Here is a 27,253-nt window from a genome sequence, read left to right as displayed (position 1 = left end):
TGCCTGTGCTGCAACGTGTTACTAAGATCCTGGTCTGCCATTGGTCGGCGTCACGGTGTCACTTAGATGATTAGAATGGAATCCAAGCTGGAGATAATCAAGAAATACGAAGAAGACTACTATTTTAACAATGTTTAACATGTATATACAATTTTGATGTTTTTACCTGGGGTTTTAGACGCATTAGCTAAACGACAATTTTGCCTTAGTTCCAACCCCAAGAACGGATTAATTTCATATGGCGGAGGTCCACTCTACGTGAAAATCCATCCCTGAAATCGAATGAGTAAATGAACTACATGTGATGTTGTACTATGAAGAATTGGCTCGCCGTGCACCAGACCAATGAGTCACCACATGTCCAGACGTATTGATTTTTATTCATTTAGTAATCCGACCCGCCATGTCTCCATCAATTCTTCTCCCCTCATGACTTGCCACCTTTTTTCCGCAGACTCCACCTGGACCGACCCGGGCTTGACGGCGATGGAGAATCGTCGTCGGCAATCCGCCGGAGCATGTTGTCAATGGACGTGAGAAGCGGGAGAGTCCCGCTCAGGAGGTTCTGGAGGTGGCTATTCAGAGCGCTCAGCTCATCTTCCAGAACCTTCTGGAGGGTAGTGTTAAGGGTGCTGAGCTCACGCTCTACTTTCTGGAAGCCGGATCGCTGCAGGTCCAGGAACAGAGCGTTCTCCTGCTGCTCGGTCAGCTTGTTGCCGTCTGCCGTCTTGCTGCCTCTATCACTCCCCGTGTCTTCACCCTCCTCTGCCGTCCGAAGTCGGGGCCCTTCAAAGACACGCATTGCAAGATGAGATATTGACCAACTTTGTCAATGTAGACTCGGAAAAAAAAAACCTAAATATGAACGGGAAAAGTGGAACAATCTAACATTTCGGTCCCATTCGAATCAACCTTTGAGGTTGTTTTTAACCTTTGCTTTGCTATCGCCAATTACTTTCTTTAAATTGCATACTAAGCTCTACTTTTGTCATTCTTAAGTCTTTCAGTGCCAAATGTTATTGAAAAAGGAAACCTTAAGGGCCAGAAAATTTTCACTCACCTTTGAAGGCCAACAGAATATTGTGTGCTATGACTATGCAAATATGGGTGCTGCCATATGAAAGATTGACTTCCATTCTTCAGTTAGAATTGATGAAGGGAAAAGCTGTGTTGTAAGTGTGGCAACACTGCCATCCAATGTTCGCAGTTAGTACTACATTAATAATAATATCGGTACTGCCATAATTGAGATAGTTACTCACGATTGGTTGTGTATAAAAACAAGTCCGGGTGGTTGTATATAGACAACTAAACCGAAACGACAAAGAAAATAGAAAGGTTGCACTTCCCACTGTACACTTAAACATATTATTGCTCCCAAGTTTCTAAACAATAATTTAGACATCGTTTGCCATTAGAATCAATGTTACCTACCCAAGGAAGCGTCTCGACCCGTGGAATGGGGGACATCTTCACCCGATGTTTCTTTGCAGTTTTCCGTGTTGTTAGTGCGCTGAATGTGTGAACATAATATGTCACTATATGAATTCTTGCCCTAATGAGTTTCATTTCTTTAAAGCAGATGACATACAATATTTTGTAAAAATGCAATACATTGTACCGGTTACCTGTTTTTTTAAATCAGTATTGATTTGGCTTGTCGTCCGTTGCAAACAAACTCAATATAGAAATAACTGTTATATGACAGTTGTTGCCATGTTTGGTCTTTGAGAACCACAATCCAGCCTATTTTTGATTCAAATAATCAGGTCAAAATCAAGGTTTACAGAACCCGATAAGGTCCCTGATTTAAATTGCGTGTGTCGATTGAGGGGAAACATCAAAAACAAGGTGGATTGTGGCCCTTAACATCTCTAGTCTCGAGATGTTCCTCTTCTCGAGCTTCTAAAGCGTTTTGTTTTTGCTTTTACTTTCTGGCAGAACATGGAAACTTTCGGGCACTCACCCTTTCATCAGCCTGAGCCACTAGCCGAAGTCTACTAGATTTGGTCGAATGTTCCTTGGCAGAGGCCTCCCTAATATGGCACACAATGACATGACGTATTGAGTGAAGAGAAAAAAATGTTCACTTCACTGATGCAGCAGTCGCTAGGTAAGCGAAAACAGAATTTTATGTTGTTGGCGTGTTTACTTTTGCACATCCCCCTCGGCCACAGCAACCTGAACTTCATTCTCTTCACTCTGTTCCTGTGCAGCCGAAACATTTTCTCCCTCCTTCGTTTGTTGGGCTTGTCGTTCCTGCGGTTAATCGGTAAAGGAGAGCCAGCTTCAGCAAGACTTTGGGGTATCTATTTCCTAACCTTCATCTTTTAAAGGTTATACAACTGAACTTGAATTGATATTTGGATTTGTATAAAACTGTTGGAACTTTCATTTGTACCTGTCTTTACTAAGAATTATGATTGCTTTCTGGGCCTGCTGGGATTTTTACAAAGACTTGGCACTCCACTATGTACCTCGCTCTCCACTGATGCCATCGCTTTGGAGAGCTTCTCGGTCAGATCGGTCAATGCCTCTTGTTGACAGGCCATCTCACCTGGAGAAATGGTTTCATTTGGACTGAAGGTCAGTCAGTACTTTTACAATTCAATTATAGGTGATCCATCGTTATATTTAACTCATTACCAACCGTTCACTCAAATTCACACCTAAGGACGATTTAGCGCAACGGAAGAAAAGTCCAAGAACCCCACCCCGACTCACTTGTGAGTTTTTCGCGAAGTTGCTGCTGTTCCTCCCTCTCTTGGTGCAGAGCTTTCTCCATTTCCAAGTGAAGTTGCTCGGCCTCCGCCAGGCGGGAGCGGACGGCCTGGGTCTCGGCTTCCAAGGCGCTATGAGCTTGACTCTGAACCTCCAGCCTGGCGTTGGCGAGGGTCACTTCGCACTTTAATCCCTTAATCATATCGTTCCATTCCACGACACTTTGGGCCTGTTTGTCGCACGTAAGTTTGAGATCTTGGCGAAGACCTTCAAGCTGCTCCTTGAGAGCTTCATTCTCCTCCATAAGGTCTCTTTGTTTGGAGTTGCTGTTTGCCTGGCTCCCCTCTGGTTCCTGAAACATTCAGGGTGACAAATTAGTTTTGCAAATTACTAGAGAAAATTCTCCAGAATTGGCATCTGTCTCTAAGCAGCAATTAAATGCCAGTCTTCTAAAATATTTCAGAAATACTTCATTTGGTTTGGTTTCTTTGCTGTCCTCTTCCGTGGGTTGTGGCGGGGAGTCCTGAGTCTTAATTTGTTCCTGCAGCTGGGCGTACGTGGAGCATTCCTGAGACAACTGCTTATGGGCCCGTCGGAGTTCCTCTTCAAGCTGGAGTGGATCAAACAAAAGCCACAAGGGTAAAAGTCACCTCAGCGCTCATTTTATTTATTGAAAATTTTGGGTCTCCCGGGACTTGCAATACTAACAAGCTATAGGTTCCAAAAAAAATGTTTGGAGTCCCAAAAATCGCACAGTGAAAGAGAAAATAAGTCTCAGGTTTAAACTGTATCAATGATACTAACAAATGTCACAGTAAATTGTATTAAAATACAATGAACTTAAATATAACATCCATCATCATCTTCTTCATATGGCAACCATTGATAACGTCCATTTGGCTAGATAAGTCCGCTTTTTACTTTGAGCGTTCATTTGTTTCGATTCAAAATGTCTGTTTTGTTCCTCTTCTCGAGCTTCCAAAGCATTTCGTTTTCACTTTTTACTTTCGGGTTCATCGATACCTGATTGTGTTTTACTTGACTGGTCACTGATACAAAAAAAAAAAAATGCTGAGTTGATAGTTTTGTGCCTAAAAATAGAACTTTTAGAAGGCTTTTTTTTCCATAACAAGATTACACAAGTTTACAAAACATGACAAGACTGCTTTCAATTAGCACAGGCCGGTTGAATTTTTTCCATCTGCGTGATGTCATTGCACAGCGCACCTCCAGCATATCACGGAAGCAGACAGAAAAAAAAGCACGTGAAGCATATCGATTTCTTTTATATGTTGTTTTAAATCAATTGAATGATGGTAAATGGTAAATCTGAATCCCTATTCTTATGTGAAGCATTCTTTTAGCTCACCCCTGGTACGGTTCTTCCTTACCTCACATACGTTGATGTGGGCTAGCCTGATGGTATTAAGGCAATCTTCCTGCTGTTGTTTTGTAGATCTGTTGTTGAAAGAAGAAAAAAATAAGCAAGCTCAGCACAGCACAGACAGGGAAAGACCTTGAAGAAGAAGATCTCCTATCATGGTCTTCTAAAGACCTTGAGAAGACCTTGCCTCAAGAAAAAAGCTTCTACCTGAGGTTTGCTAGTTCTAGTTCTTTTTGCATGGTATCATCTTTAATATCTTCCTTTGGTTTGAGTTCTTTGGGCTTCAGAGTGGGGGGCTTGTTGTGTGGGGGCACAATGTCCTCCAGCTTCACCTTAAATGGGTCTGGTGAGAATAAACCAAGTGCACACTCTAAAAACAGTTGAGTCAAATTTTTATTTAGGACTAACTTTTGTAGGTTTTTGCTCTTTGTCTTGCAATTTTTCTTCCTTTTATTTATAATTTAAGAAATTACCTCTACTACACGGATTTTTATGATCATATCTATTGCATGTTTAAGTTGCTATTTATCTTGATCATTTTTCTTAGTCACAACAGAAAAATAATACTTTATGCATTATATTTATTTTAACAAGAATAAGAACCCAACAAAAAAAAAGGAACAAAAAAAAGTTTGATCTCTACCTGGCGGGATTGTATGGTTTAAAAAAGCCATTAAAATTAGTTTTTTTTTTGGATTGGATGTACAAAAAACAACAATTTTATATTTATTCCGGTTGCTTGGGTCAAATAATAAATTATATCTAATATTATTTATTATTTATGATTTGATTATTATTTATAATAAAAAAAACACCTTGTGTAAGAAGTCATTTTCAGTTTAGGCTCCTCATTTTGACGGAAATTTTGGAGCAACCTAACAACCCAAATTTGGGTTGATTTACAGGTTGTTCATTTGACCCACTTTTTGGGCTATATAAATTACCCAAAAAGTTGTCAATTTTTCACTCAATTTTGATTATTTTTGACCGAAATACTTTTTAGAGTGCAGCATGTGAACATCTACAGACTACAAACCAGGTTTATGCCCACCCGAGACCCAGTCCGTTCATTTGTGTCCACCATTGTGAATTTTGTTCCAGCAAGACAGCAAATTTAATTGCAACCCACTCAAAAACCGAGACATCATTGGAAAGGCCAGGATGTCCCCGACTGAGAACACTAGGACTTAGTAGTGCAGTTTAAGAAGATAGAAGAATATAGACCAAGAACAAAAGTCCAACGACAGTGGACACAAATGAATAGGCTGGGTTTCAGGAGGATATTCTGTTTAAAAAAAAACAAAACAAAACATTATAACATTGTTTGGCATTACAATTAAAATTAACTGGAGTTAATGAGTTCAGATTTGGGGGCATAAAGGATATGTCCTGGACGGGGGGGCTCACCCTCTTCTTCTAGGGTCCTATCTGTTGAACTTTTGTCCTTAATCTCCTGCGCAGAACCTCTATCGTCCATAAGCTGAATAAGTAAATATACAGTATCATGTTTTCTGAATTTCAGGACCAAAGACTGGAATGACTGTCACTTTTAACTCATTCACTGCCAGTGACGGCTATCGACGTCAAAAATGAATTTTGCCCCAAAGGCCTTCACTTGACCGGTAGGTAAATGAGTTAAACTAAGCACAGATTCGGTTACCTGAGTTTTCAGCTTCTTACTGGGAGGCAACTTGTTGCTAGCAAACAGAAAGTCATTGTGGTAAATGTCACAGCTTTCTTGATGTGTACATTTATAACATCCACTCTCCACAAAATGCATTAATACCAAAAGACCAGTGAGCATATATATATATATACCTTAAGTCATCGTCACTTAAATTGATGTCATTGTTCATAGCAAGATTTCGAACTTTGGGAAGGGGTCTGCCAGAGGGAGTCCTGTTAAAAACCCCCAGCTGTGAGATGGTCTCTGCATCCTGATTTTCAGGTTTTTCTCTACCGTCGTGCCACTGATATAACAGTGACGATGCCTTCAGTGGTTTGCTAGTCAAACACAAGGCAAACCTCCATGATAAAAGTCAACGATGGAAAATCCATTCCATGCCTCAATGAGATTTATTCCAAGCAGATTATTGCATGAAAACGGAAAATAAATTCTGTAAACGCATTTTTAGCGCCATCTGAAAAAAGTATATATCCTTTTTAGGAAGTAAAATGCATGGGAATGGGTTCGGAAAACTACCCATTGTTTATATTTAGTTTGACTCCAACTAATGTACTGCTCAAGACTTCATTCAATAGGCCACGCCCCTTAAATTTAAATTCATTTCATTTATTCATTTCTGTGGTGGCCCTGAAGTTCACAAACACAAATAACTAAGCAAACAAAAAAGTGTAATCAAAACAACGACAATAAAAAATTATTACAAAAGACAAAACACAACAGAAATTAAAAATCACAAACAAAAAAAGCAGACAAAACCAAAGAAAACAAAAACAATTACAAATGACAAAACAACTGTAAATCGGGAATCACAAACAAAAAATAACAAATAAAAAAGCGTTTTTGCTTTTTTTTCAAAAGAAAAAAATACAAAGTCATATTAAAAAAAATCACGATAAAAAAACAAACAAAAAAATGTATGCACAAAAAAATATTAGGGTGCTTCTCTTTCTCTTGTGCTTTTTTTTGTTTGTTTTTCACGGATTTTCCTTTGCATTTGTTTGTGATATTCATAGTAGATATGCTGTGTTATGTTATTTCTTTTTATTTTCTTTTTTTTTCTTTTTTGTGTTGTTTGCTTAATTATCTGTTTTTGTGATTTTCACTTCAGAGCCAACATACCTTTCCTCTACATTCTCAAGTGTGGTTTTATTAACAAAAAATATTTTCCTGTTTTTCGGGGGGCTGTAAAAGATTAAGTTACATTTTATTTCAGTGCAGGACCCCTTTCTAACGTTATTGTCTTTCTCATCGTGGTCGATTATAGATGCTAAAATGACTAATTCGGGTAGCACAAATTAAATAAAGATAATTATCTTAAAGAATTAACCCCCAAGTTAATTATGCCATCAAGTTTCCAGCGTTGGCGGCTAGCCACTAACTGGAGTGGTTAATGTGACATATGGTGCATTCAAATGCATTTAGACATTTTAAACTCAAGCAGAACTGATTTCATTGTTCATTTATTCCCTATTATAAAAGTAAATTCATTTATTGACTTATTGATCTATTACCCACTGCACTGCTTTATTTATCTAGCAACAGTTGAATAAGGGGAGAACTGGGGAATATTGACGCATATTTTCTCTCTCTTAAAGCACTGAGAGGAACATTTATTTAAGATAAGATTTAAATGAGTCACAGGCATTTTCGTAGAGTGAAGGCACCGCTGCAATAAATTATGGACGCAAGTAATTTGTAGCTGTTAGATTTTTAATGCGAAAACGCCAAACTGCCAACTACCGCGAACAAATTGAAGGCATTACTATGATTAAAAGCTGTGTTCCATTAGCACAAAAAAACACAGCAAAAAAAAAAATCATGTTCAAAATGGAAATGCGCATACATACCTTCCCGGCTGCTTCTCTGAATACAAATAGATGTCAGTTTGATTTAACATTTCTTTGCTTCTCATATTGTCTTTGAATGATCCTCTTCCACTATTGTCGCTTCCGCTACCACTGCACAGAAGGTCAGGATCAGTGAATGGGTTCAACTGGTCTTTTTCATCACCAATTCACACTAGCTTTACATAACCATAATAAAAAGATATCGCCAGTACAACCTGGGTATATATATGTTTTTTTTTAACCAATATATCATGCTACTCAACATTTGTTTTTACTCACACAAGCTTGGAAACAAAGTTGGATTACCAAAAAGAGAACATGGTTTTCATGCGGTCCTTCCTGAAAAACCTACTGCTTGCCTTAACAGAATTATATTAATCTACAAATATTGTTATTTGCTTGAATCATTTTAATGGGCATTGTATGCAGTGTGCTGCTATTTCTATACATGACAACTTGATCACACAGGCCGCGCAGATAATATGCAGGAACAATCACATGTTTTTACCTAATTGCAAATGCCATATCCCAAGAGGATATGATGTGCTTTAAGTGATAGGGGACAGTAATAACTTTAAAGATCTGATATAAAGCAGTGACATCATGGATGGGAATATGTCATGACATTGTCTCAAAAGCACTTATCATAAATTGCCTGTGGGATTGCTTGAATGTACAAAAAAGCAGCATCACATGATGCAATGTAATATAATCAAAAATTGGCTGTAGGTATATATTAGCCCTCATTTCCATCATGACTATTTTGGCTGCAGCGTTTTACACTAGGAACAGTCATGGTAATTTTCCAGACAAACACCGCCATCTAGCGGTCAATTATACTCAAAGCAACTCACTTGAACCCGCAAGATGCCACAACTGTTTAAAAGGGAGTTGAATGTACAGCAGCTGTTTGATTCATGAATTGTGGTTTGCATGTTTAGAGTCCTATTTATCCTGCTGTTCGAATTTTGACATGGGCTTGCCTGTAGAGTCATTGAGTTTGATTCAAAGTTTTGCAAAATTGTAATGTGTTGATAACCTAAAACAGAATCACAATCTTCTGAGTTAGCAGGGTTTAAAAAAAAAAAAAGAGGGACGCCGGGACTCCCAAACTGACGGCGTGTCATGGCCTCTTTCCATCAAAAGGGGGCGCACTTTTAAACAGTAAATGATGCGTTTAGTACCGTCCCTTATGATTTTGTTTTTATGTTTTCGAGAAGGACTTCAATCACTTTTTAATATTTGAAAAGTACGTTTTTTTGTGTGTGTGTCTACACAGTCATAGCCATCTTATTTCTTTTTTAAATATGGCGTTTAAAAACGTCACTAGGTGGAGACCTTGGAGAATGTGTCTGCTTTGAGGCGTGCAGTAAAGCAGCTGGAAAGCATCCTGCGTTCGGCTGTTTCATCTATCGCCATGCGCGGAGAAAACTACATAATTATATATGCTAACTACACAATCACAAGGTTATTAAATAATACCTTTGAAACGTGTATAAAGCAGGAAGTTGTCATTTAACAATAACGACAATAGGAAAATCAATCAAGTTTCGTTTTGGCCAGCATCCCTGTTAGACAACGTGAGTACGTAGTTCTTTTTTTTTTTTGTAAATTACATTTTGTTGGTAAATTAAATAAAACATTGTAAACCGGCTAGCGTAGCACTTATTTCGTGATGATTTGATTGCTACATTGACCTTTTATTATGACGTCACTCGTGAATCCGGGTGGCAAAATCATAAGCTACATCACGACGGCACTTAAAAGTAGACCAACAATTATTTAGCTGCGTTTTGAGCAAAATAGACAAGGGCAGTCGCTTGGATAAATATTTTAGCCCTCTTATGGTGTCTGTCAAAAGAAAATAGCGCGTGAAGTATATTGCCTTAACGCGAAACGACGCAGGCCACAATTTACATTTCAACAGGTAAGTTTATTTAAACATGCAAGCGTATTGCTGCCACACCAGGAAATAAGTACTTCATCATGCTAAATATAATGTGTTTTACGTTTAAACGCGATGAGATATCACAAAAATTAATAAATTCAACTTCTGCATTTAGCTAACAAAATGAAGCAATTACTTCCGGTTCATGTCACTGGCAAGCTTGTGTTGATAGGTGTTTAACAAACACTCGGCCTTTTATTTAATTTTATTGCAGTACAGTATTAATTTTTACGTTGTTAACATTTTTAAGACACATAAAGGCCCCTCCGAACCAGAAGTTAAAATAATATTCGTCTTAAGTTCGAACTTGAATTTGAATAACTTATTTTGTAATTGTTGGTTCTATATTCTGTTTAAGGTTGTTATCATGATAAATTGTAAAAGTTATAAGATCTACAGTAACAACCATCAGAATAATAGTAGCAGGCCAAAATGTATTCATGTAAACAGACCTTATCCATGTCTTTTAGTTTCATTTTGGTTCCGGAGCTGAGGAGAGATTTTGCACCATGTCGGCCAAATAAACAGCAACGTTTCATTTATTAGCTACGTTTTACTGTAGAAATGCTGAGGTGGCCAAAATGTGTGTTTAGGAACACATGGCCGGACATTAACATTAGTAGTAAATAATTCATATGCTATTATGATTTCCGGGTTCCCATGGAGACTGATTTGATCGGAGGAAAGGATTTTTAGTGTGTGCAGTGTCTTGACGCTATTTTGCATTTTAATGTCAGTAAAACTCTACATGCAGTCACCAAGACTATTGAACCTTTTACATTTTTTTCAGGAATAAAGATAACGTTTTGCCAACAGTGATAATTCTACTTCAATTAAATTACGTCACTGCGCTACAGCTGTGTCAAGATGAAGAAATTATTTGCAAACATCTCCAACAAGATACGAACACCAAGTAATTCACCAGACAATGGTAGTCCACCTGCTGGCTACAAGGTGAAAAAAAGAAAGATGGAAAAGTTGCACAAGGCTGCCTGGCAGGGTGATGTGAACAAGCTGCGTTGGCATACCATGTGCAGCGATAGTGTTAATAAGGTTGATGCACACAACAGGTACGTGAATTTATAAAAGTGCCAGAAAATCTACTGGATACTCGAAACATCCTCTTCTCTGAGCAGAACTGCGCTTCACCTGGCCAGCGCCAATGGACATACTAGCGCCGTGGAGTTCCTACTTGGGAAGGGAGCCAAGATTAATCTTTGTGACAACCAAAAGAGGACCCCTTTGATGAAGGTGAGTCAAGAATGACTACAGATATACGATACCATTTTTTTCAGGGACGATACTGATTATTTGTATTTTAAAAGGATTATTTGTATTTTAAAAAGCCAAAAACTGATACTCATTTTCAGTAAAAGGGAAGTTACTGCCATCGATTTAAAATTTTAAAGCAAACTCCTATACTTTTAACTTTGGTGAAGTGTCTTTAACTCGTTCCCTACCCAAAATGTTTTATACATCCAGAAATTCAATACCGGGTATCTATTTTTTTTTTTTCCTGTCAGGATTGAGGAGAATCTATAATGGGCTGAAAATTAGTCAGTTAAGCATGTTTATTGAACATTTCAGTTTTGTACAATATCCATTTATTTATTTATTTTATAAAAATGAGATATTTTAAATTGATCAAAACATGTTTTAATTTTCGTCCATTCATTTTCTGAAAACGACAATACAGAAAATGCACTAACATTTTTTTAAAATAATTTATTTACTAGTAATAATTGGTCTGTAATGTGTCTAGTAGTTGGTCTGCAATGTGTCAGAAAATCTTTAAAAAAAAAAGTGTGTTTGTGGAATATGGTTTAAGCAGAAAAATCCACCATTTTTTATCCATCCCAGGGGTTGGGCATTTTACCTCGATTTCAATTAAAAAAAAAAAAAAAAACTAAAGTAGCAACCAATCATGACTCGGCTTGCAAATCACATGACCATCCACAGGAAACAGGTGAGCCGTCATCACCTGAGCCCTGAGCAACCGTGATGTCATTTTTAGTTGATATAAATGAAAAACAGCTGGCACAATACCACATTAATAGTGGAGGCATATAGAACATTATATAGTAAAGACATGTTTTTTAGTTTTACCATAGTTTTCAACAAAAATGAAAGTTCAGCAGACGCTCCTATGAAGTTCGCTGAGAATTTTTATGAAATAGTTGCCTGGAGTTCACACAGTTTTAAATTGATTTGGTCATCCGATTTTTAAACAAGGCTGATCTGATACTTACCGAAATACTGATTATGGAGGTTGAAAAGCTATGGATTTTTCTGCATGTTACCAGGCCGTGCAATGCCAGAATGATATCTGCGTCAGCATTCTGCTGGAGAACAAAGCCGATCCCGACTTGGCGGACGCGGACGGAAACACGGCTTTACATTTGGCTGCCAAAAACCAGTCACTCTCCTGCATCGTCATGCTGGTGAAGAAAGACGCTGACCTCGATGTCAAAAATCTGGTGATTCCATCTCACTGTCCACCCTAAACACTTGCAACATTGAATTACTGCTTCTTTTTTTTTTTTAGCGCAAGTAATTCCGACGCCTGTGATCTCTCGTTTTGAAGAAAGGTCTTTCACCTTTGGCTATGGCGGTCCGAGGAAACCACACTGCAATGGCTGAGTTCCTGTTGAGGAAAGGCGCCGATGTTAATATTTTAGACAAATACCAAAGGTTGGAGCTAATACCATACACAATTCAAGTAATGTCAACATGTTGACAGTGGTTTCTTTGTTCAAAACAAACCTACAGGTCACCATTAATAATAGCTGCTAGCAATGGACAAATGGACATGGTGCGAATGCTCTTATCGTTTAAAGCCGATTTTACACTGAAGGATATCAAAGGAATGACAGCTGAGGACTACGCGATAAACAATCGCCATCAAGCGTAAGATTTGCTCCCTTTTTTTTTTTCCATTTCTTCCTTACCTTTAGAATTGGCCCACATTTTTTTCAAACATCAAACTTTATAAAGGTTAGCAAGAGACAGACCCAGAAATTTTCTTTGCAATATTCTTTTTCAATTCTGCAATTTTGCAATGCAAATCTTAGCATTCAATCCCATTATTTACATTTTTTTTTCAAGTACTTGGCCAAAGGGTCTAAAAAAGGCTAGTACTAAATGAATTAAGACTAAAGAGTACTTTAGGAATTAAGACCTAAAGTAATCAGTTACCTTAGCTAATTATGTAATGAAGTAATTGGTTACTTTGGTATTTATTTATTGTAATACTTTAGTACCTAAAGTAATCCATTACTTAATATTAAATGACCAAAAGCAATTTATTACTTTAGTACTTAGGAACATGAAGTAATTGATTACTTTAGCACTCAATTACCAAAATAATGAATTACTTTGGCGCTTTTTATTATCTAAAGTAATCGATTGCCTTGCCATTTAGTTGAGTTTCGATAGATTATAATTAAGTACGAAAGTAATTGATTACTTTAGTGCTTAATTCCCAAAAGTAATATAGGCTTTCGTCCTTAATTCATTTAGCAAAAGCCATTTTTAGACATTTTTCCAGCCAACTACTTGAAAAAAAAATGTCATTAAGTAGCTGTGATTGAATATCTGGGCACTTATGAAACAAACCAAAAAAAAAACCCATAAAAATATGTATTTGGTATCGAATGTTATAATGAATGATGCAGCAAAATCGACTTGTTTTAATCCATCCCTGGGCGCGGCCATTTTGTCAATCGCTTTCAGCTGGGAAATGACATCACAGTTGCTCATGGTTTGACGTCCTTCCTGTTTTCGGAGTTTAGTCATGTGATATTCAAGCTGCGCCATAGTTGGTTGTACCTGGTTGACCAGCTGTGATGTCATTTTCAGTTGCCAGCAAGTGGCAAAACGACAGTTTCACTTCTTAAGTCATATCCCACATATATTAATATGAATGTTGTGTTCAGACATATTATCACAAAGACAATTTTGGGGTTGAGTACTTTTTAAAGACCAAAAATATGACCTAATGTTGATGTTTTGATTCTGTTGTAGCTGTGCCCTCCTTATTACTGAACACGCCACTAAAAGGAACCCGGTGGCCTCTTTGGCTTCTACATCTGTATGTGAAGGCATCAATAGATTAGAACAAGGCAACTATACCAGAGTCTTTGAATCTGGAGCAGGACCGTCCATGAGCAGAGGTGCTGATGCTTCTCAATAAACTTGATTACTGTCCTTGTTTTTCTTCACTTCATTAGCACTGAAGTGTTGATCAAACATGTTTTGTGTTCACGACGCCTGTAAAAAATGTCTTAAAAACTAAGCAGTAGAATCGACTTTTTTTTTTTTTTTAATCCATTCCGGGGGGTGGCCATTTTGCCTCTTCCTGTCTATTGAAAATGACATCACAGTTGCCAAGAGCTCAGGTAATGACCAATCATAGCTCAGTTTACGAATGCCACAAGGCCCAACTCCCTAAAAGGTGAGCTGTGATTGGTTGTTACCTCAACAACCCTGAGCAACTCTAATGTTGTTTTCAGTTGACACCTTTTAAATGTGCTCATCACACCTCTAATACGTTTTGAAATCAAAGGCCGGTAAACGTGTTCAAATGAGGATACGCGGCTATAGAAAATAAATGGATTCATAGACGTATATTAAAAATACTTTTCTATCATGTATGTTTTCGGTGAAGCTAATTGTATTATCCTTTTATTGTAACAGTTCCGAGAGGGGATAATGACACCTTGAACCAATGTGTTGATACCAAAGCTGGATATTATATAAAAGAGGAACCAAAAGAGGTAGGCCTAACATAAGAAAATGAGCTAGCTGTAGCTTTTGATTTTTTTTTAGTTTCAAGACGATTTTCCCCTTCATCAGAAAGACATGAACACATGGGAAAGGCTTTTAAGCCAGTGCGAAGAGAGCTCCGAAAAGCTCGGTAAGTCTGTTTTATTTTCATTTCATTTCATATGTGAGTGTCTTCAACACAAAATATTCTTTACAATAATATGTTCTATGCTGCCCCGCTAGTTTAAAGACAGCATTTGAATGAATCCATTCAATTCTGAAAGCCGTATGAAAATGGAAAAAGTTTTAATATGGACACAAATATTCTCAACATTTTGGATGTTGCCGCTTAATTCATATTCCACTAACATAATATTAATCCTAATACTGTGTGTAGACAAATTGTATAGACTAAATTATTACTAAGAAAGGTTTTGGATTCTTATTTCACTTGACAGAATCGATGGAAGATCTTGGTTTTGGAAAATTTGACAGTAATGAAGGTAACTTGGAAATGTAATATCATGACCCAAGCTGAAAACGCCATGAAAAGTTTCTTCATCAAATGTTCCACCGTGTGCATGTTTTTTTTTTGTACTGATACAACAGACACAATCAAATCGAGCAATGGCAGTTTTAGCAGATTGTCTGGATGCAAAGAGGAATTTCAGCCTGAAAAATGCCTCAGTTCATCTCTAAAAGACGTGGCTCACGTGTCTCCAAAAGCGTCCTTTGCTCTGCCAATCAGAGACAGCCCAGATGACAAAAATATTGTATCTCTACATTCCCGTTCTCAAAATTTGATTTTACAAGAAAGTGACGGTAAGAACTGCCTTTTTTTTTTAAAGGTTTTGCACTTTACAATTGTCATTCAATCCCAGACACCTTTTATCGTTCAAAAGTCTAGACATTGTATCACAAGTAGGTGTATATTTATTTATTTATTTATTTATTCATTATTTTTTCAATTGTCTAAGCAAAGAAGGATCAGAAACTGTGTAAAATGCGGCCAAATACATAGTTGTCTTTTTAATGACTACTTTTATTCACTTGCACCTGTTCAGAATCCGAATGGGACGAAGACAGTTTCATTTCATTCTGTCATGAACTCAAAACAGACAAACAGCTTCCGAAAGCAGTTGAGGGAGGTAAAAATATTTGCTATTTTTTGAGCAGTCCGACGACAATTGATGTTCTCTTGTAAAAATCTCGCCTCTGTTTAAAGGTTCTTCTCAAGTTTCAGTGACGAATGATGGCAAAAAGCAACAAAAGGTGATGACCACCGAATCACGAGATTTTTTTCATCAGCAAACGTGTGTTTTAGAGTCTGATAAAGTTTGTATTTTTAACATTAAATTCTAAAGACTTTTTTTTTCATTTATATAATTTTTTTCCTTTTTTTTCAATTCTTTGGTAAAAAGAGATCTAAAAATGGCTGATACTAAATGAATAAAGCACTAAAGTAATCAGTTATTTTCCCCAAATTATTTCTAAAGCATTTATTCACTCAAGGTAATCAAGAACTGAAGTAATTGATTACTTAACAGTTAGTCATTACTTTAGGCACTAAAGGTAATCAATCACGTCATGTATTCAAGTAATTGACTAGTGCCTACCTACACAAAATAATCGATTACTTTAGTACTTGAATGTTTAGAGTAATCAATTATTTTAGTATTTGATTACCTTAAGTACCTAAACTAGTCAATTATTTTTGTTATTAGTGTTTAGTTCATTTAGTAACACCCAGTTTTGGACTATCTTTTAGCTAAGAACTTAAAAATCCGTTTTTGGCAATCAAATGAGTTACAGATACAATCACTAAAGGTAAACCCCCCTTTTATTTTTCTTTTGGGGTCTGTTTCATTTACCCCCCGACACCTTAGGAGACAGTTCTACTTCAGACATGGGATGAGCATCTTAGTGAAGAAGAGGAGGAGAAATCCGTCTTGAGTAATGTTGCGAGACATTTCCGAGAAAAGTTTCGCGCACTGTCCAAATCGGGAAGTGTTAACGAAGAAAAACAGGACCAAAAGTCAAACAATGAGGAGGACGTACCTTCTCTTCATTCAGTTCATGAACCCCAGCAGTGGGACTCTGGATCAGAAGATAATGTGGATGAGTGTGCTGGCGGCTTCCTGGAAAGTGAGAAAATAACAGTCTGTGAGTTCCCCGTTCGTGAGAACATCATCACCCCAGAATCACCCAAGAGTGAGGCACCACCGTCTCTCACAACGAAGAAGGACACCTGTGTAGACTTTGTTCCGCCGGTTTCCACCACTAATTACAAGACAACCAATGAGACCAAAGCTGGGTCTTTTCACAGCCTTAAATCAGAAGAACGCGAGGTAAGATTGATGTTAGCGTTGTTAGCGTCCTCTTACCGAAGTCGTGTGAATTCTGTGTCAATTTTACCCCAGAGGTTGCGAATTCGGAATGTCAAACTCTTGAATTCTTAGAAAAATGATCTCAAACATTTTCTGTTGTGATATTTGAATACAGGTGGCCAATGAGAGTTCCATGTCAGTGAGCAGTTCCAATGCTACAAGTGACAAAAGTGGAAGGGCATCAGAAAGGTTAAGTGAGCAACCTGAGACAAATTTTGTGATTAAAACTGAACCTCCTCATCAACTACCCAAAGCGAGCGCCTCTCAGAAGTATGTCCTGTTGTGCATGTTTCCTTTCATGTCTAACAAAATAAAACATTTGCTTCATACGTCAAAACCGATTATTGACTGGTCTATTCTGTGCCTTGTTCTCCGTTCGGGGCAGCAGTGTGGAATCACCGGTCGCACGTAGGCTGACCTTCAACGACAAAGCTGATGAGCCCACGGAGAAATCACAAGTCGCACCTCAGCTGACCTCAAACATCAAACTCAAGGGCCAGACCGAGGACGTCTCCGAGCTTACTGTGGTTAGCCAAACTTGTGGCCTCAGTGTCATCAAGAACAGCAGTGGAATCGGCAGGGATTTCTCTGGGTTTGACAGCACTTTAAGTGATCTGTCGGAAGATGATGGAAGGTAATGCCACCACGCATGTGTGCCTATGAACATACGGTACAAACCAAAAGTCGCGTTTTTCTTTATTTAGCTGACTGGTCTTGCCGTAACATGATTTTTCAGTTCATAGATCTAAATATGAATGTTAGCCGTTGTCCAATTGTGCTGTCGTCTGTGTATTTTGCGCTACACAACTGATGGTCCCTACTCAAGTGATAAAGCAAGAAATTTCACTAATCATCCCTGCCAAGACACACCAATGAAATGAAAACCATTTCGGGTGATTACCTCTTAAAGCTTGAGAGCGGTCCAAGAGTGTGCAAAACAATCAGTAGATGTCTCCGTGATCGAAAGCTTCCCAGTGATGTCGTACGCTGGACAATCCTCACTTCGGTAAACACTGCCTAGTGATGTCGTCTTTTGCGCGCGTCATTCGATGTCACGCTTTGTGCGTATGTTTGTCACATCACCCACGCATTCCATTCACATTAGAAGTCCAAATGTGTTTGTAAGGTGAACGAGATTATCAAAAGATCAGATTTAACATGTGAACATAGCCTTATATCCCATCCAGCTAACGGCAACGTCTGGCTGCTGGGATTGAAACAACATGTAAATGTAATATTCTGCACCACGCCTTGTATTCTGTGGACGACTTTGAATTCCGCAGAGGTCTGTGAAATCAGTGGTAAATTACGCAATCACGGATTCTTGGAGGGATTAATAAATACCGTATATAGTTATAAAGTAGTCGAATCATTTACAGGACTTGTCAGAAGTTTGGAAACACCATCAAATGCTCTCAAACACATTAACAGGTCAAGAAATTCAAGATATGAACTCTTGAAAGGGTCATAAATCATTATTCACATCATAAAGATAATTGAGAAATACCAAGATGTGGTAAAGTGTCATGTATGTAAAAGTTACCTACTTTGAAGAGTAACCACATTGGTTTAAATAACATTTTGTATGATCTTTTAATAAATAATCCTTAACTTACTGAATAGTCTACATGACCATTATTTACAAATTAAGGGAAAAATACACACATTTTGTATAAATTTGAATCTGTTTCTAAACTTTTGATTTACTGACGTTAACATCAAAAACATTTTATTTTAATGTTACAAGCGGACCATATCTTTATACTTACAAATACATTTAGAAAACCAAACTGCTGTAATTTAAACAAAGTGTTTTATTCAGCCACAACAATAACTCATATATATATATATATATATATATATATATTTCCACAGAAACACAACCATGTTAAAAGCATATTTGTCGTTTTTTTTTTGTTGTCTACATGCAAACCATGTTTTCGAAGTGCTTTTACGGGAAAGAAAGATTTTTTTGCCATGTCATGATCCCTAACCCTTCTTTTTGTCTGCACCAGGTGGCAATCAGTGGATAGGATGAGAAGTCCTATCACAGTAAGTTTAAATGATTCTTAAAGGTTGGGTCTGCCACTTTTGTCTCAGAAACGTTTGTAAACATAACATTCAACCCGACCTTTCAATATTTCATCACTTTTCACATTCTCCTCTGTTTAACCAATGTTTTTCTTTGATAAGATCACTGAAGACAGCGAGCTATCCAGAGATACTGATGATGGTGTCATTTCGGAAGACAGCGACGTCGCCCTCCACTTTCAGAAACCGGACGCAGTCGCTAAAGGTGGGCAGTTCATCACTACTGGCAGACCGATGTTTTGCAGACGAACTGTCGAACGGTGATTTTAGCAACGAAGAACTAAAAGCGACAGAACAGGAGATTTCGATTTTCGATTTCAATTTGGAGGATGATGATGACAGGACTGAGCAGTGGACCGACATTTTATATTCCTCAGGCTCCAGAAGTAAGAAGAACCCGCGGGACATCGATGGGCAAAGCGTGCCGAAAGCCAATGGTCATCATAACGCTTTCGAAGAGAGGCTTAGAGAACTGGAAATTGAGAAACATGTCTTGGAGCAAAGTTTCTGGTCTGCCCAGTTTGAGGAGGATCAAAGACGAGCCGAAATGATTTGTGCGCACAACACGCTGAATGTGCTCAATCAGAAAGTCAACAGTCAACTTTTCAAGCTGAAAGAAATGGAAGAGGAGTGTAAAAGAAGAAATAATCTTGAGGTGTCACCCCATTACATCTTTTTTTGTTTTGTTTTGTTTTTTTTGAGATTCAAACTTTCAAACCCAGGTAATTTGTATTTCTTTCTTTTTTTCTCTTTGGATAAAGGACGTTCTACAAATATTTACTTTCTTAGTACAAGTTTTGGTACAAAAACATCGATAATTTTAGATAACTACAATTTTTCCTTTAGGTAACTATAAGAATTTAAATGATTAATATAGTTACCAATTAGGTAACTGAGGACTAAAGTTATGATAACTTAGGTAAGGCTTTAGTACTTAATTACAAAGCTTACTACCAGCTGTTTTTCCACCCTACTTGAGCCTAATGCTTGAAACTTTTTGAAAAAAGAAATTCAGATCCTGGGATTGAAAGTCTGGACTCTTAATAGGTGTAAAAATACTTATTTTTATTGGGTTAAATGTGTCTGAGTAAACTGTTTTAACTTTACAGTTTTTTAGATCACCATTAGTATTTAAGGTGAAAACTTCATTCCCTGATGTCCAAATTGTTCACTGTATTAGTTCTGATTTGATTCTAATTGTTTTAAAGCATTGAATCATGTTTTTGACTAGTAGGTGAGACAAGACACCTACTAATGGCGCTGTTTTCTTTTGCCAATGGACAAATAATTAGAATTACCTTAAAAGAAAATATTGTCCGTTTTGTCCATCCCTGACTCGGTCATACCTATGGCTTGCTATATTAGCATCCTTGCTGCTATCATTAGCGTTTAGATGGGTGCTTTGCATTGATGTGATAGGCTAAACTTGAAAATATTGTCCATTTTGTCCATCCCTGACTCAGTCATACGACTCGTTCTTGAGTTTAGTTTGGCAAAGAGCTTTGCTATGGCTTGCTACATTAGCATCCTTGCTGCTATCATTAGCGTTTAGATGGGTGCTTTGCATTGATGTGATAGGCTAAACTTGAGCTGCTTCTGTGGTAAGCAAGCCTCTTTTTACGAAGAATGCATATCACTTCTTGCACATCTTTTATCGAAGGTGCTGTGAGGTCAAGTTTGAGATTAAAAATTAGATTGACGCTATAAGAAAAAATGCCTCACTTATGACTGATGAATTGATTGCAATTAATGCACCCTGAATTAAGACAACAAGAAACTGCTTTGAAACTGTAAAAAACCCCACATGATGCCCTCTTGTCTCTCAGGAGCAACTGAGAGCCGAACTTGAGGACTTACAGACCAACAGCAGTACCAAACAGAGAAACCTTGAAGAGGAGAACGAGGCCCTTAAGGACCAGGTTGAAGATCTTCGCCAGGAACTCAGACTCACTGCTAAAAACAAGAAAGAAAATTCCTTTCATTACGACAATACCATTACCTCATTAGAGTTTGAGCTGAAACTAGCCAATGACCATTTGGAGATTGAAAAACAGGCCCATAGCAAGTTAATAGCTGAGTTTCAGGTGACCCACACATGCCTGGATGAGGCTGAGCAAACTCTTCTTCAAGAGAAGGAGGAAAGTCAGCGACTTGCGAGTCAGTATTTGCACTTTTGTTCTTCCTCTTCTCCTTTTGTTTATCGAGTATATTTCTTTCCAGAGGAAGTGATCAGTCACCGTGAAGTAGTTGACAAGTTGTCCCAGAAGCTGTCCAAGGTGAAGGGACATGCAAAAACCATGGAGAGCAATGTACATCAATGTGAGGTCCAGCTGATGGAGAAGACCATGCAGCTGAACACCACGCAGCGCCAAAACGAGCAGACGGCTTTGCGCGTTAAAGAGCTGGAGGCCGCTCTGCAGGCCGGGAAGGATCTGGTGGGTCGAGCCACGTCGCGCCAACAAAGCGCTCAGGAGCAACTCAACCAAGCTCAGAACGAAGTCGCGTTGCTACGGCAACGGCTGGAGGAAGCTCTCAGCAAAGCCGTCGCCCATGAGAATGCTTTGACGGACGCCAAAAAGAGTTGCGATGACGCCTTGGTCAAGCTTCGGGCCGATTGCGAGGAAAGAGTGCGAAATGCGCAGGCCCTCAGCTGTAAGGCTTCCGAGCTCGAAATTCTTGTTCGGAAATTAGAGCAGGAGAAAACAGAGGCACGGGTAAGATTATTACCAGATAATAGGAGTACCTTCACCATCGTCAATGATGGCTTCAGATGTCAAAGATGAATTTTTACTGTCGGCTATATACGTAAAAAAAAAAAAAAAACAATCTTTACTGGGCTGGTTGTGAATAAGTCATATTGAAGTAAAAAAAATATATATTTTTAGCTGAGCTTGAAACTCTTGTTCGGCAATTGAATTTGTGAATAAGTTAACTCATTCACTCCCATTGACAGCTATACAAGTCAAAAATATTTTTTAAATCCTTCATTGCCAGACATACAAACAGATGTTTGACATTTATTGTCGTCCATGGTAGTGAATGAGTTGGAGGTTTTTCTGCAAAGTGGGAGATTAAGTCAATTTTTTAACGACAAGTAATGTTTTTTTTTTTTTTTTTGAAAGTGGAATAATTAACTCATTCACTGCCAGGCCCGTAAAAATTGATCTTTGACATCTTTAGCAGTCAATTGAACTCAATTGGCAGTGAATGTTGAGTTACGTTGTCTGAATTTTGTTTTGGGTACCCAGAATTGTCAGAAGCTTCTGCAGCAGGAGTTAGATGAGTCATTAAAGAAGCTTTCCAAGTGTGAAGCGTCTTTGGAATTCAGCACTCGCTATCGCAGCGATTTGGAGGAAGAGAAGACTCAGCTCCTAAAAGACATGGACAGCCTTAAAGGAAGGGTAAAAGAAGCCGTTTGATGTTTGAAGGATGTTTCAAAGTAATCAGATCACTTGTCAGAAATCACATCAAATCACGGCTCTTGCAAATAAATATTTTTACATTTAAGAAGCAACAATGACAGCTTCAGCTTTCCGCACTATAAGGCTTATTTTTTTTGAAAAGCTGATGGTGCGCCTTATAATCAGGTGCGCCTTATATATGGACCAATATTGAGAGTCGTAGACGGGGAATAAAGTCATAAAGTAAGCTTTACCTGTTTCTTTTGTGTGTTTACACTTGAACAAGTTTGGTCATATTGACATTGACTTATGCTATTGAGAGTTTAGAGTTATTATTTGAGTTATTATTGTTATTACTTTGATTATTACTATATTGTCATTGAAAAAGTTTTAAAATATGTCAATAATTGAGGGTGCGCCTTATAATCCGGTGTGCCTTATATATGGAAAGCACAGTACTTTTGAAGATTTCCCTCTTTGATCATTTAGCTACAGGAAAAAGAAGCTCAATGCATCCAAGCTGAGAAACAAATAAAGGAGCAAGCAAGCGTTTTGGATGAAAGAGTAAAAGAACTGAGCATTGCAACGCGGAAGCATAAGGAAGCTCAAGCTGCCGCGGCCGCTTCCAACGATGATGTCAAACGGCTTGAGGAGGCTGTGCAAAGGTAAATACACTTACATTAAAATGGACGGGACTTTGTGCTTCTTTGACCCAATATGTCCCGTCCTTGTATGCCACATGAGACTGGAGCTGGACAACATCAGGCTGGAGGCTTCTGCAAAGCAACAGTCCAACAAATTTGATGCACTTCAGAAGGTGGCTCAGGAGGACGCAAGGGTGAGTGCTGCATAACTTCCTAAGACACAGCCGATGTTTTCTCAGCATGACCACAATCTTCCCGTATTTTTCGGACTATAAACCGCTCTGTTGTGTAAGGCGCGGCGGCAAAAATTGAGCAAAAATAAAAAAACCATCGGACTACAAGCCGCGGGTCGTAACATCAAATATTTATGCAGAAAGATAGTTTATAATTGGTTTTCTTTCATTTCCTATCTTCAAAAGACTGAACATGCCTGCATTTTTAGCACTAACATATTTCTACAAAATGGAAGATTTTTAACAACGCCCGACAGAATACTGCAGAGTTACATTGCAGTTCAAACTTAAAATCAATACTTCGATAATGTCTGTATAATTAATTTTTTTAGTGAACATAAACCTCTATTTGAGCTCAACTATAAATTCACAGTTTTTCAGTTTGATTTCATAGTTGTTTCATAAATTGACACCTTGAACAGATACACACATTTGCATTACTGGCGGGTTGTTTATGGGTTGTGCATTTCTATTCTCTTATTCCTTAATTCCTCGCTGGAATCCTAAAATTTGATTTTCTTTTATTATTAAAAAAATGATAGACGAGAGTTCAATTGGAAGACTTGGTGACAAATCTTCAAAGTCAGAAGCTTACATTAGAGGACCAACTTAACAAAGAGGTGAGCGGTACGTTTTGTCATCCTTACTGAAAATAAGAAGCTGGTTTAATATAACTACTGTCTATTTTTTTTTTAAACTATTTTTCTGGTCCTTCCTCTTTTCAGGTACAAAAGCATAGCGTGTTGGCAAACAGCGCCCAGGACACTCAGTTCATGTGGGAGGAGGAGCTGAAGAGCCGCTCCAAGTTAGGACTTCGTCTTGCAGAGATGGAAAAGGAAAAAAATGACATCAACACTCAGGTGCTCATCGATTTGACATCAATTTAACGGTACAATAGATAGCTAAGTGAACACGTTGCTTTTCAGGCGGAAATTGAGAAGAAGAAAGCAGAGGAAATAACAGAGCAAAAAAGAGCTGCAGACTCTCGTCTAGAACAGGAGATGAAGAGAAACTCAGAGCTTCAGAAGGAAATATACAGGTGAAAGCTTTGCTTTATATTTGTCACACAATTTTGACACAAAAACCCATGGAGGGTGATTAACTACAGGTATCATAATTCTCTCTTCCTGAAATATGGATTCATAACCCTTTAAAGTTTACCTACAGCTATAAAAATGCAGTGCACATGGTGCATTCAAATGCAGTCGAGCATTTCAAGCTCGGGCAAAAAAAAAGTCTGTCAATGCATTAAATGTTAATTACAATAATATATATATATATATATATATATATATATATATATATATATATATATATATATATATATATATATATATATATATATATGGTTTATCTCTAACTATATAAGAATACATCCATTTTTTTCCAAAATAATTCAAAGATTTACTTTTCAACATTGTTCCCAGTATAGCATTATCAACATTACTTTATATTGTATATTGCTAAAGTTATTATTTGTGCTAAAGAGACTATGTAATCACATGTATGAAGCATCTCTATTTCACTCCTGCATAGGCTACAAAGTCTAGTTAAACTCGCCAAGAAGAAACTGCAGGACCTACAAACGAGTGGAGCGGATAGAGAAAAGGTTTGGATTATTTGCTAATACGGAATTGGCGATTGAATGTGATTTCAGAATAACGTTGTGTTGTTTTATATGAGGAGTCGTTACTCGTGATTCACTCCGGGAGGGAAGAATAGTTTGTGGCGTAGAAAGAGTTGTTGCGACATGCTTCTGGGTAAAGCTTCAAAATAAGAGCATGTCATGCCAAGGCATTTGCGTTATTTGCTTGTGCCATTTTTATTTTGAAGCTCCGGCTGGCCTTTTCACAGCATTCGGCAGCCTGTTTTACTGTCATGACATGCAGCACATTCTGTTGTTTTCCATTGCACCGGTGGCTAGACAAGCTTAAAAAAAAGAACAGAAACGAGAGATCTTGTAATGTTTGAGTCTCGCAAGATCCTGAGGTCTCGTCGCATTCCAACTTGAATTTTGTTGATTTGTTCAGTTAAGTCACCAAGTGAACGAACTTCAGGCGGAACTGGAGAGGGAGGTGTCCTCCCGCAGCCAGTTGGAGAGGACCAGGAGACAGCTGGAGGAGGAGTTGCTGAATCTGAGACGGAGCCAAGGACCTCCTTTGGACGGAGGTTTTCTGGCGTCAGGGGCCAATGCAACGGGTACCCAATACAGATGCCATTGCTCAAAAACCCTCAGCCCTGTGAACGAAGGACCAAGTGTGGAGGATTACCTGGTAAAGGTTGGTGGAGAAATGTCTGTCCGACGTCATTTTTTTTCTATCGTTATTTTCATGACATCTTTTTACCGCGCCTAATTTCACCATTCAGTCTCTGTGACATTTCTCAAATGTTTTCCCACAATTCCACTTTTTTCACCTCAAAATACCCATCCAATCAGGCTTTCAAAAATATGTGTTGCCATTCAAAATGTCCAACTCATTCAGGTCATTTTGGCTATGATTTTCAACCTTCCCATGATCCCACATGGCAAAGATTTTGCATTTTTTTTCTCCAATTAATTTGCTCTTAATTTGAAAAGAACACTGTACTGTTTATGTCACGGCATTAAAAAGCATTAGATGTGTTGATACCTGCAGAAACTCAGTTAAAATCTCGGGTAGCCCCTGAAGTGCCTGTATCGAGAAACACTTTTTCAGCAGAACACAGCAAAAATTCTTTAAGATGGATTTTTTATTGCTTTTTAATTATTTTTGACTGACTTGGGGTCCAGTAACAGACAATGAGAGTACGCAATATGAAAACAAAAATATACATTAGACTTTATTGATTAGTTTTACCTAAAGTAATCAATTGCTTCAGTACCTTAAGTAATTATTACTAGCCATTTTTAGACCCTCCTTTAAGAAGAATACGTGGAAAAAATTTTGAATATATACCTTAACAGGATTGAAAGTCTGCACTCTTAAGAAAATTACGTAAAAACATGTCTTTGGGATTGAATGGGTGTAGAACTTTATTTATTTCTGTCTTTTGATGGTATTCTTTTTACACTGTACTGCATTGTCCTTATAATGAATCCCACTTTGTTAAATCTGCAGATGCGGCAAGACCTGGATGAAGCGATGTCAAGAGAATTAGGCAATCGTGAGTACGCCCATAATGCATCAGTGATGCCGAAGTCACTTGTTGGCTCCTTCTTTACATTCTAGAACCGACTTAAAAAAAGAGGAATATAACGATGAGATGATGGAGTTTAATTTTATGTAACAAGGGCGCGTCATCTTTCCTCAGCTTCTGTGAAACTGGACATGTCCTCGGCGAGCGTGTCACCTGTGAGTCGGGCAAGGCAGCAGTATGCTAATGTCCTCAAGAAGAACCATGAAGTATGAGCCGTTTGGAGTAAGACAATGCAAGGGGGAGGTTTGGTTGAAATGCAACTTATCACCGACTGATCCTGACTGATGATAAGTCACTGTAGTAATTGTAGATGACATGTACAGTATATTACAATACCACTTTTTTAACAAAACATAAAACAATCATACAAAAATGTCTGGTGTCAGCTTTTATTGCATGTAATAAATAAATTTCTTGTTGGTTTAAATTCCTACAATGAATTGCACCTCCATCTAAGACAAAAGACTCCATGGAACCTCCATCTAAGACAAAAGACTCCATGGAACGTTTTCAGGGCTCAGGTAATGAACAATCATGATTCACCTATCTATCCTTCTGAGTTTAGTCATGTGACATTTACAGGCCTTAGTTGTGATTGGATGTTGCAGCGACAGAAGGTTCCAAATTGGCTGCCTGCCTTTGAAGTTTGCTGCTTAATTCAAATTCTATAAACGCAATATTAATCAGAATCCCATGTTGAAACTAGTGGGGTTGCAAACAACATATTGTAAAGAAAATTGTTGCGTTCGCTTCTCCTGTAACATCTTCAACTTCAGCTCATCACAAGGAGTCTGGTGATCCTGTACTTAGTTGTTTTGAATATATTTTTAATAGGTAATTTTATAAGATCTCATCCAGTGAACACGTGTATTATGAAATTAAACTGAATAAACTGAGCCACGTCTGTAAAAATGACTTCAAAATGCGTAATCGTTTACATTTTATTATAATTGCCTTATCCAGTGCAAT

The 27,253-nt window shown here is 37.9% G+C and overlaps 2 protein-coding genes across 12 annotated transcripts; one reads left to right on the top strand and one right to left on the bottom strand.

Moving 5' to 3' along the window:
* Positions 1-383: 383 nt before the first annotated feature.
* Positions 384-8,106, bottom strand: LOC148422777 (uncharacterized). 4 transcript variants are annotated; one of them, XM_088417168.1, is made up of 14 exons: positions 7,919-8,106; positions 7,640-7,750; positions 5,924-6,109; positions 5,766-5,802; positions 5,513-5,585; positions 4,313-4,448; positions 4,113-4,179; positions 3,191-3,331; positions 2,725-3,073; positions 2,478-2,557; positions 2,153-2,259; positions 1,967-2,036; positions 1,435-1,513; positions 384-786 (listed from the first exon to the last, which is right to left on the bottom strand). In XM_088417168.1, the coding sequence occupies exons 2-14, from the start codon at positions 7,702-7,704 to the stop codon at positions 428-430; spliced, it is 1,749 nt and encodes a 582-aa protein (XP_088273294.1). In that variant the 5' UTR covers positions 7,705-7,750; positions 7,919-8,106; the 3' UTR covers positions 384-427. The 4 variants fall into 4 exon arrangements, with proteins under 4 accessions (XP_088273294.1, XP_088273293.1, XP_088273295.1 ...); XM_088417167.1 differs by having other exon boundaries at positions 7,946-8,106; XM_088417169.1 differs by having other exon boundaries at positions 5,924-6,004; positions 7,946-8,106.
* Positions 1,351-26,653, top strand: LOC148422776 (uncharacterized). Of its 8 annotated transcripts, XM_088417165.1 has the most exons (37): positions 1,351-2,113; positions 2,217-2,305; positions 2,457-2,586; positions 3,269-3,360; positions 4,178-4,317; positions 5,628-5,727; positions 8,970-9,219; positions 10,378-10,657; positions 10,724-10,838; positions 11,891-12,064; positions 12,172-12,278; positions 12,357-12,494; positions 13,611-13,759; positions 14,283-14,362; positions 14,442-14,502; positions 14,810-14,854; positions 14,961-15,173; positions 15,416-15,499; positions 15,577-15,623; positions 16,238-16,699; positions 16,854-17,008; positions 17,124-17,372; positions 18,754-18,790; positions 18,932-19,034; positions 19,207-19,484; positions 20,656-20,986; positions 21,050-21,543; positions 22,078-22,230; positions 22,720-22,895; positions 22,975-23,068; positions 23,650-23,727; positions 23,833-23,967; positions 24,034-24,146; positions 24,644-24,716; positions 25,138-25,386; positions 26,206-26,251; positions 26,399-26,653. In XM_088417165.1, the coding sequence occupies exons 8-37, from the start codon at positions 10,455-10,457 to the stop codon at positions 26,494-26,496; spliced, it is 4,740 nt and encodes a 1,579-aa protein (XP_088273291.1). In that variant the 5' UTR covers positions 1,351-2,113; positions 2,217-2,305; positions 2,457-2,586; positions 3,269-3,360; positions 4,178-4,317; positions 5,628-5,727; positions 8,970-9,219; positions 10,378-10,454; the 3' UTR covers positions 26,497-26,653. The 8 variants fall into 8 exon arrangements, 7 of the variants coding, with proteins under 7 accessions (XP_088273291.1, XP_088273290.1, XP_088273286.1 ...); XM_088417164.1 differs by having other exon boundaries at positions 17,127-17,372; positions 20,656-21,543; XM_088417160.1 differs by having other exon boundaries at positions 20,656-21,543.
* The last annotated feature ends 600 nt before the right edge of the window (positions 26,654-27,253 follow it).

Source organism: Hippichthys cyanospilos, chromosome 6 (assembly GCF_059441005.1).
Source record: "Hippichthys cyanospilos isolate Australia breed blue-spotted pipefish chromosome 6, RoL_Hcya_1.0, whole genome shotgun sequence".
Lineage (NCBI taxonomy): Eukaryota > Metazoa > Chordata > Actinopteri > Syngnathiformes > Syngnathidae > Hippichthys > Hippichthys cyanospilos.
This window is presented reverse-complemented; position numbering and strand designations above follow the sequence as displayed.

Bases quoted from the DNA above. Each gene is read 5' to 3' on its own strand.
- LOC148422777 (XM_088417167.1), bottom strand. From the start codon at position 7,968: ATGAAAACCATGTTCTCTTTTTG. The intron at 5,803-5,923 runs GTATATATATAT...TCTGTTTGCTAG, and splicing joins TTAAGTGACGATGACTTAAG to CAACAAGTTGCCTCCCAGTA. The intron at 787-1,434 runs GTAGGTAACATT...GTGTCTTTGAAG, and splicing joins GGGTCGAGACGCTTCCTTGG to GGCCCCGACTTCGGACGGCA.
- LOC148422776 (XM_088417162.1), top strand. From the start codon at position 10,455: ATGAAGAAATTATTTGCAAACATCTCCAACAAGATACGAACACCAAGT. The intron at 13,760-14,282 runs GTGCTGATGCTT...TTATTGTAACAG, and splicing joins AGGACCGTCCATGAGCAGAG to TTCCGAGAGGGGATAATGAC. The intron at 14,363-14,441 runs GTAGGCCTAACA...CCCCTTCATCAG, and splicing joins TAAAAGAGGAACCAAAAGAG to AAAGACATGAACACATGGGA.